The sequence below is a fragment of the Lepidochelys olivacea genome, assembly GCF_965140295.1.
Source record: "Lepidochelys olivacea isolate rLepOli2 genome assembly, chromosome: 17".
In the NCBI taxonomy this organism is placed as follows: Eukaryota; Metazoa; Chordata; order Testudines; family Cheloniidae; genus Lepidochelys; species Lepidochelys olivacea.
Genome location: NC_140427.1, coordinates 19,040,004 through 19,049,799, shown reverse-complemented (window position 1 = coordinate 19,049,799; position 9,796 = coordinate 19,040,004). Strand labels below are relative to the sequence as shown.

The 9,796-nt window shown below is 52.1% G+C and overlaps 1 protein-coding gene across 1 annotated transcript in view; it reads right to left on the bottom strand.

The window, feature by feature from the left end:
• The window catches only part of SH2B2 (SH2B adaptor protein 2), a 66,216-nt gene that overhangs the window by 4,905 nt on the left and 51,515 nt on the right, over window positions 1-9,796 (bottom strand). The window contains exons 5-8 of the mRNA XM_084651153.1: window positions 8,009-8,103; window positions 6,041-6,226; window positions 5,151-5,344; window positions 1,443-1,614 (exon numbers count right to left, since the gene is read on the bottom strand). Of these exons, the coding sequence (XP_084507279.1) occupies window positions 1,443-1,614; window positions 5,151-5,344; window positions 6,041-6,226; window positions 8,009-8,103 (647 nt within the window). The remainder of the gene's footprint in view (window positions 1-1,442; window positions 1,615-5,150; window positions 5,345-6,040; window positions 6,227-8,008; window positions 8,104-9,796) is intronic.

Below are 9,796 nucleotides of genomic sequence, written 5' to 3'. Positions count from 1 at the left end.
CTGGTGCAGGGACTCCTGGCAGCACGTCCCCATCAGAGGGATTGAGGGGTGTGGGTAACAGCCCAGAGGCACGGGGACGCTGCACAGATCTGGTGGCTCCCCAGAAAACCAGGCAGGTCTTGGGGGAAAACCAAAGTCCTTGGGGGACTGGACTCCCTGCCACTTCCTATGCAGACAGAAGGAAGCCTGTCTCCCTGGGGAAGAACTGGGAGACAACACTGAGCCCCATATTAAGGCTATGTAGGGGAGCACTGACCTCTGTATCATGTTACGGCCCCCATTGCTCATTTGAGGAGTGGGTTTTAAATGCATCCATCCTATGCCAGTTTGGAGGCAGCTCAGCCCCAAACGAGAACATCCCCTCCGGACAAGAGGTGCTCAGGGCCCTCGCCCTGTTCAGCCCCTCAAGATCTGATCAGACGCATGGACACAGGTAATCAAATCCTTCCCACAAGGTCCCGCCTAATTGCATCTCGAGTGATTTCACTCTCCCTGCCTCATCAAGTATGTGCAACAGGCCACTCAGCACATCCCTTATCACCGGAGCAGAAAATACACACACTGGCCCCCAGCATGCTCTTCCTACAGCTCATGGAGATGGAGATGGATACACACACAGAGCTCCTTTAGATTTTTTTATATATGAAGGCAGCACCTCTAGTGGTTAGAGCAGAACACTGGACATCTGTAAGGCCAGGTACATGGTTGTCAGCCGGGACTGAACCTTGGACCTCTGGATGCGAAAGCCCGCACCACTTCTGCCTGAGCTAAAAGGAGCTGGATCTGCTAGCCAGGGCTGTAGCAGGCTCAACCTCTATATATGTCCGGGCCATCACTAGAAGGGGCACATCCACATCCAGGATGCTGCGTTTCTATTCTAATCCCTTGCTGTGTGACCCTGAGCAAGTCATAATCTCGCTGACCCTCACTTTGTCTCTCTGTAAAATGGGATAATAGACACAGACCCACTTTCATACCATGCTTTGAGATCCCTGGATGAGAGATACCAGACATTATGTTGTGGAAGTTCTCTCTGGAAATCCACCCCAGCCCATATCAAAGGGCACCAGCCTGTAAAGCCAGCTTGGTCCTTCTAGCCAGGGAATCTTGGACACCACCATTCCTGAGCTGGCTGCTGGTCAGAAGAACTCAAGGGCTAAGTGAAGTGCTCCTAGCCCCACTCCCCAAGGGTCAGCATAGGGGCAACACCTTAGAATAAGCAGGACAGCTTTTGGGAAATGGTACTGGAGGAGAAAACACGAGAGAGTCTTTTTCTTTTGGATGTTTGCAGGGAACTTGGTGCAAGCACGTTTCTCTTGGAGACGGCCCTGACCCCAAGTCCTAGGATCGCATCCGGATATGAGCTCTGACCCATCTCCAGCTCTCCTCACTCATCTCCTGTGCAGGATCACGAGGGATGCTGTGCTAGCCGGGTGACCTACCAGAGAAGGGGCCCTGCGCCACAACGTAGCTGCGGAGAGTGATGTCAGCTGAGCCGCCGGACTCCAGGGGGATGGGGTGGGTGTGGAAGTGCCGCAACATATCGAAGATGGTCTGGAACCAGAGGTGCTGAACATGGCACTGGCCGTTCTCGTTCAGGGATAGCCGGAGGTGCTGCAAGAGAGGGGCGCAGTGAAGCAGATGGGCCGAAGGGCAAGTCCACAGCGGCCGTGGATACTGACCCAAGTGTTATTTGTGCCACAGATCGTGCACATGGCTTGGTTCCTTCATGTGCTGGGTAGAGCGTTTACAGCTCCCCCAATCCAAAGGCTACTGGTTATCTACAAACAAAATTGTTTTTTCCGCTTCGCTAGCAATTTGGCTCAAAACAGGAAGATCTCACGTTTCAGAGCTGATTGAAACTGATTGGCTGCCAAGCAACAGTTGCTATGACCCATTCAGAAAGCGTCTGGTCAGGGAAGCTGGCCTTTTGGGTTACCAGCAGCATGAAACAGAAGTGTTCTTTGAGAAGAGGGGGAAATAAAAAGGAAAGCACCTTTACCAAAAAAACACTGGAATAGAGGCTGCACAAAGAGAACACCCAGCAGAGAGCTTCTGCTCTGGGACCTTTCACTGACACTCACCCGGCTGCATGCAAGTTAAAGTGCAACTGACTTGTAATGCAAGACATTTGCTGGGAAATCAAAGGCTAGTTCCCACTTTCTGCAGTGGAGTGGCCTGTTAAAATGTTCTAGTTTCACCCCTATGGGGTAGTATTCCTTATAAACACTGCACATTTAAATGCCCTTTCTGAGTTGTAAGTCCCTCCTGTGAAGCATGAGGTTCCTCTGCGCAGCTCCTACCAAACTCGGGGGGGGGGGGGTGTTTATTAGTAAACAATTATGTTCTAAAAATAAAACAAAAATGTGTATGCAACAAGAGCTTCCTTTCTTGGGTCCTGAGCCTGAGAGGTGCTGAGCACGCACAATGTTCCCTGAAACCAGTTGGAAGAGAGTGCTCAGCATCACTCAGGATCAGGTCTGCCATGACTTGCCAAGGCTAACACTTGCCAGGGGGACATCCCCTTCAGCCCTGCAGAGTTGAGAGCGCTCAGAGCCCCCTGAGCCCTAACCCATGTCAGGAATGTGTCTCTTTCCCCGTCACCCCAACCCAGGGCTTAACAGGGTGGCTGCTGGAACAAGCACCCCCCTGCCATGTCTAATAAGAGAGAGGATTTGCATTCAGCTCTGCCACTGAAACCTCACAGGTTTCTACTTCACTGAACCCCCTCAGACTTCATCCACAGCACCATTCAGGCGAGTGCCTTTCGCTTTCACGCACCAGGCCAGGAACCTGTGCAGCCAGCCCCAAAGGGCTAATAGATCTCTCCATGGGAAATTACCTAGCGGCGTCACCAAGGGGAGAACTGATGCCTCTTCGCTAGAATGTGGACACTTGCAAGAGTTATTGCTACCATACCGAGCCACTCAGGCTGTCCCAGCATTGAGGGCCATCGATGCCAAGCAGAAACAGAAACAGAATAGGAATAAAAGGGAGGCTTTTAATCCAGTGATCTCAAAGCACCTTAGAAAGGGAGCCAAGTATCAGCCCAGTTTTGCAGAGGAGCTGGACAGAAAGGGGTTGAGTAAGCTGCCCATGGTCACTCAGTAAGTCAGTGGCGGAGTCGGGAATAGTCTGCAGATCTCCAGAGTTGTCCCCTGACAGAGTCGCATAGTCCGTGCTTAACCTGGGGCACGTGAGTCATACACCGCATAAAAAGGGGTCTGTGTTAGACACACACACAAAAACAGCCAGCAAGAACAAACAGGCTTTATATTTAAAAAAAAAAACAAAAAAACAGGCCTTGCTCTGATCTTCCTATTGTGCTGTTCCTGGCAGGCTGGCACTGGGATAAGGAGCTGCCAGCATTGTTTCTTTTAAAGCCTTCCTGCCTTAGCAGAGCAGCAAGCGCTGTCAAATCTGCGAGATGCATTTCGGTGGCTCAGCATTTCCACTCCCCCAGCTTCATGTTCGGAGCAGCCAGACTGAGAGCCCTAGATAGCGGCTGCATTTCTCTTGGGTGGGGGGGCCGGGGGTGGGAAGGCGGTTAACGCTCGCTTGGGAGCCGAGCCAGGAGACTAAACTGCGTGGGCTATTGGCAAAGTGGGTGGTTTGGGGTCCCCTTGGGCATTTTATTCTCTATTCATTAGAGCTGGTCTGGCAGAGCCCCCTCTGGCAGCATCTTAAGCCTACAGGAAGCTTTCACTTCCTCCGACATGCTAATCCTCCAGGGCTGCTCTCAGTCCTCTCCCTGCACCGAGCAGCTCATTCACTCTCCTCTAGCAGCCTTGCTTCCCACTGGCTCCCTGGGCTGCTCTAGGTGGCTAACATCCAGCTTCCTTTAGAGCCCCCCAGGCTTCTTTCACAAGGGGTTTGGTAGCCCCAGTGTCCTGGCTACATTCCAATTCTGGTAACCACCTGACAATCCCTTCCTCGCTTTCGACTGGATCCAAGACCCTCACATCACTCTCTGGGGACGTCTTCACTGCAGCTAGAGGTAGACATACGCGCACTAACTTTGATCAGGCTGTGTAGCTGGGGCAGCGCAGGTGGCAGGAGGGGCTAGCCACCCTGAGTACCACCCCGTCTGAGACTTAGGGCCGTACTCAGGCCATTGGCCCACCCTGCAGGTACATTGCTACTTTTAGCATGCTAGGTCAAACAAAGCTAGCACACGTATATCGACTCAATGTACCCTCCATACTAACCTGTAGCTCAGTATTTCTGTGCCCTGTTAAAAGGGGTCAGCGTTCCACCCCAGAGAGAGCTGCATTTCAGTGATGGTGAGCTAATCCCTGTTCATGACATAGATCTTCATCTTGCTTTCAGTACAAGGGTGTCACTTCCACTGAAATCAATGGGAGCTTTGCCTAGAGAATCTGGGGGCAAAACTGATCTGTAGTGTTGTAGCCCAGTAGACCGGGCACTGGACTGGGACTCATGACACCTGGGCTCTATTCCCAACTCTGCCATTGGCCTGCTGGAGGACATGAGGGAAGTCATGTCCCGCCCTGTGCCTCAGTTTCCCCACCCGTAAAAAGGAGATGATGATACTGACTTCCTCTGTAAAGTGCTTTGAGATCTAACAATGAAGAGAGTGACTAGTAGTAGTTTGTGGAGTGCTTCCAATTCTGGTAACCACCTGACCATCCAGACCTCTGGATGAAAGGCCACACATAAACGTTAGCTCTTTTCATTCCCTCTTATGCAGCACAGAACTAAAGAGATGGAGAACCACTGTCCTAATTTGTTATGCAGCATGGCCATGTGTTTTAAACAGCTGCAAAGGTGGCCACATTTCAGCCACAGGTGGAATGGATCTTTGTACATCATTCTGGGATGAAAGGCGCTTTCAAGGGTTGGAGAATTATTCATGTTTGGGGATCTCGGCAATCCCAAAAAAGCCCAGTCAATAATGACACTTCCAAGCATCTTTTTAGAAGTCAGCAGAGCTATCCTGCTTCCGAGCCCCACTGTAATCAGACAGGTAGGCCAGAGACAGGCCCCCGTCCTGCTTCCTGCTCGCTACATATTGGACTGACGCTGAGAGGTGGAAAGACAAACGAGGGATAGCATCAGAGAACAGTGGGTGAGTGCGGCTAGTGCAGTTCTAAAACCATTTAAATAACAAGCATCACAATGGCACTTGCCTTTGCTTTCCCCTGGAAGTTAAAAGTCAGCACGTATTCGCCTGGTCGAGTTTCACTCTGCCGAATGACAAACAGACCGTGACTCCTGGCCCCACCGAAGAGCACCAGCTGGGCAGCTTTGATCCGTGACAGCGTCCCGTGGAACCAGGGGAAATCTGAGAGGTTGATCTCCACTTCTGTCTCGCTTTCCTCCCCTGTACAGTTGGAAAGGGGTAAAAGAAAGGCAGTTTAGAGAGGGAAATGGTTGTCTTTCGAAAGGGACGGCAGCAACAGTGAATAGACCGCAGGGCTCTGGCAGAGGACGTTCTGGCTATTCCAGAAGGATCAGGATCATATGCTGGGAAGATGACGTCTGAGTCAAATACAGAGGATCGTGTTGTAAATGTGCACCTGTAGCTAAGCAGGCTGGCTACTGGGTGCTCCTCTCAATTCCACTGAAAGAGTGGCCAGGCAGGGCAGAAAAAGGGTTTCTATATTAAACCAATGGGCTCTTCTGGCTGGGAGCAGCGGGGCAAGGTTAGAAAGGAGTGCACTCGTCCCTCCCTGCCTGCCTATACAACCTCCCCATCAGCTTTATTCCTGGGTGCACACCTCCTCCCTTTTTGCCACTGGGCACACCCACCCTATGTATGGGCACCTCATGTACACACCTGTCCCCATGAACACCCCTTTAATTCCCCACCTCCACCCTTCCCCCTCACACCCGTCTCTCTAATCAGAATGCAGCAGTTCTGCTCAGGATTTGCTCAAGAGACCCACGGTGCATTGCAATGGGATTTTCCCCTTTTCTTCTGTCAGTTGTGTCACATACAGCAAATCAGTTGGAAGGTGGCCAACGTGGCTACCTCCCTTCCCACCCACCCCCCACCCCCCCGGAGCCTTGCAGGTACCTGCTAAATGACTGCTAGTGGCTGGTGACTCCACGGTCTGCAGGAAGTTTTCCAGTGGTACATGGGCCAGGTGTTCCCCCAAGGAGTCCCTGGCCCTGCCATGCGGGGGTGAGATGACAGTGGCAGCGGTTGGGGTGGTGGTGTGGGTGGCAAGCACAGAACATCTGTCTGGAGTTCTGTGCACACCTGAAAGGAAGGCAAGCTTTAACGGCTTAAAGCTCAGAGTTTCTCTGAGAATCAACCCACAAGCACCTGTCACGGACCAACAAGATCGGTGCTACACCCTCAACTTTGGAGCAGTCTCTTCGGGGAACCCTTCAATGGGCCAGACCCACAAAGGGTCTCACTCCTCCTTCAGGGCAGGCCATGCAGCCTCCCAAGACTGAACCTCGGGGGCTCCAACACTCCTGCTTCACGCCGCGAGATCTGCTCAGCGAGTCCAACTGAGATCGACACCTGGTAGAGACCTGTCCACCCACCAGGGATTCATGCACCTCACCACGTATTTACGGGGACACTCAGGCAGTGTTGTCAACACAGGTGGGTTTATTAGTCACCTGGAGCACAGCGGAGGAAGTCCTTAGGTTAGCGCAGAGGAATGAGGGTTAAATCATAGCCTGGTCTTGCTAGCCCAGAGCCCCAGCCAAGCTGTAAAACTCCATTTTCCGGCTCTGTCTCTCGCAATCTGCCTTCCTTAGCCCGTTCCCAGGTGAGAGAGCTCCCTGCTTACTCCAGAAGCCAACACTTTATCCCCCCACCTCACACCTTCCAGCCCTTTGTTCTCAGGCTGGGGTCTTTGCTCAGGGTCCCTGCTGACAGGTGCGGGAACTGCATCTCCCTCTGGGTCGCTGCATACTGGGTCAATGTCTGGTTGACTGGGTTTTCCATTGATACAGGCTTGATTTGTCTCTTGCTATAGGGTCAGCCTTCGCCAGTTCTTTTCAGGGACACATTCAGGCTCAGGCAGCTAGGCAAAACACACGCACACACTCTAGGTCACTTAGCCTGCCCTCAGAGACAGCTTGGGCCTTTCCCCACCCTCACTGGGTAGCCATGCAAAATATAAGGGAAACTGAGGCAAACAGAGGATTCATAAAAATATTATAGAAAATCCCCACGTTGTCAACACCACATTCAGTAATAACGGACGTGGTGTATTGTCCTCTATACGATCTGCTCCTACTAGAGAGAGAAAGGGAGACAGTTGGCTGGGTTAGTTTGTAGGGTTAGTTAGTTGGTCACCCTAGAGACTGCAGTCTTCCATTTACCCAGAGAATGGGTCCAGACAAGCAGAGCCACTTTAATCCTTCCCCACATCACCCTGACAACATGCTACTCCCCTGCCCCAGAAGAACAACCGCGAGAAGTAAGAGAGGGTAGTTCAGTCTCAGACAGGCCATTCACTGTGCAGCTGCTCTGCTGTGACTAGTGACAGTGGTGCCAGGATGCCTCAGTAGGAGCTGGACAGAGACCCAAAACTCATCTCACACTCAGCAATGACGTTTTGGTCAACAGAAATGGGGCAGATTTGAAACAGAAGCCAGAGTCTCCATGTGCTGGTCTCAGTCCCCCATTTCTTTAGGGATAGGCAGCAAGGGAAGGCTGCTGGGGTCAGGCTAGGATCAGCTTGATTTAGTTTGGGATTGTCCTGCTTTGAGCAGGAGGTTGGACTAGATGACCTCCTGAGGTCCCTTCCAACCCTGATATTCTATGATCAGCTGCTGGCTACAGGGCACATGAAAGCGAGTCAGAACGGCCAGATACTTGGCCTGCATCCCTCGCCTGTCAGATCAGGGTGGCTGCATCATGAACAAGAACAGATCCCAAAGGAGAGCAGAGTTGCTCCCACATTTTATGATCTTTTCTTTTGTTGTCAGCTGCATTCTTGCCTTGAAACCCAACCCAACACCACAAGATGCCAAACATCTGAACTCAACGTTTCTGGTGATTTTCTCCGGGTGCCCTTACCATCGGCCAGAAATTCACAGCTGCAGGAGGGTACCCTGCCTGGCAGGCAGGCTCCCTGCACACAGGAGGAAAGTTCAATATCATCTCCGCTGTCCCTGCAAGGAAAAAACAGAGCAGATGGTCATGTGCAGGCTGTCACTCTCTGCAGGCACATGCCTCACCGGGGATGGGGTGAGCGGGGAAGAATTTCCACTCTCAGGTAGGAACCATGGTTCATTTGACTAATCTTATAATTCTGGGTAAATTCAAGCTCCATGCACTCAGTTGGGTGCTCTGGATCACATTTCTAGTGTCTGTACCATGAAACAACGGGCCCCAGCTCTGCCAGATGGCTGCAGTACCCTGCTTGCCAGTCCCTGGGATGCAGGCCAAGCTCCCATGCTGGCCAATCATGGCAGCGACTTGGAGGCCATTTGGGTCAGAAACAGAGTTCAAAGAAAGCATCTGGGACCGAACGGATGGGGGAAGGTAGGGGAAGCAGAGCAGGCAGGAGAGATGAAGGCAGGCCAACTCCAGAGGTGGAGGACACCCATCTAGAGATGGAGGAGCCAATGTTTAGCATCGGGGGGTGGAGTGGGAGCAAGACAGGCCTGAGGGACCTTTAGACAAGATCTCTTGGGGTGACGGCAACAGCCAGTCCAACAGCGGGAAGTTTGACCAAATGACCCCCTATGGGAGCAATGCCTGTGCACATCCCTGACCATCAGCTGACTCCCCCTGTCAGTCATAGCTGTGCCCGCCCCTTTAGCCTGACGCCACTGTCATGCAAAAAGCCACGCTCTCTTGAAATCCTATATTTAGCCTGGACGCTCCCGATTGCCCCGTTGTGGTGAGATACGCACACCGGTCTCTGTTACTCTTGGAGCAACAGCCTCTAGCTGAACCAGGAGGACACGTGCTAGCAGGCAGCTCAGGAAGCGGTTTGTGTTGGCGGTAAGTGTTTGGGAGGGAGCAGCTGAATTATTTAGTAAGCAGTGAATGAATCAGCAGTCGGAGTCGCTCAACTACAACCCTTAAAAAAGAAACCACCTCTGCAGAAAATGCGTTGACAGGGCACTGACGAGGTTTCCGATTCAAACCCTTGGCAAGCACGGCACTCACAAGATGAATGAAAATTCACTCTTGGTGCTCACCAGGCGTGTCCATGTCTTAAATATCTCAGAGTGCTCTACAAACACGGGCCCTGATGTTGCAAATACTTATCCCCGTGGTGGTTAGCTCTGAGCCCACAAAGGGTCCACAAAGGGCTGTAGGGCTGCTCAAGTGCTGGAAGTTAAGCACATGCATGCCCATTTGCTGGATCAGGGCCCTTACTCCATTGCATATGGGGAGAGAGCCGCACAGAGATGTCAAGCTGCTTGCTCAGAGTCACAGAACATGGCAGCAGCAGAGCCAGGGGTCCTGGCTCCCATCCATTGCCTTAGCCCCTGGATAACACTCTTTACAAGCTGCAGGGCAGTGACCAAAGTGCATTAATGTGGTCCTCTAGACTCCAGAAAGCCCTTTGACACCAAAACCCTTGACCGTTCTGTGGGCTGGGTGCTCTCAGCTGAGGGCTGCCGGATGCTCTTTCTAGCAAAGCAGAACGTGTACAACGTGCTCCCGAGATGGGGAGTCAATAAAAACCAACAGACCCCACCTTTCGCAGTTCCTCTCTTCACATCTGAGCCACCAGGGGATTTTTTCCTCCCCTGTGAACAGCTTAGTATTTCAGACATGTTTGGAATTAGAATGGAGCCTTATGCCGCGGAAAGGCAGCTAAAGCCAAAGCAAATAAGTCTATTTGCT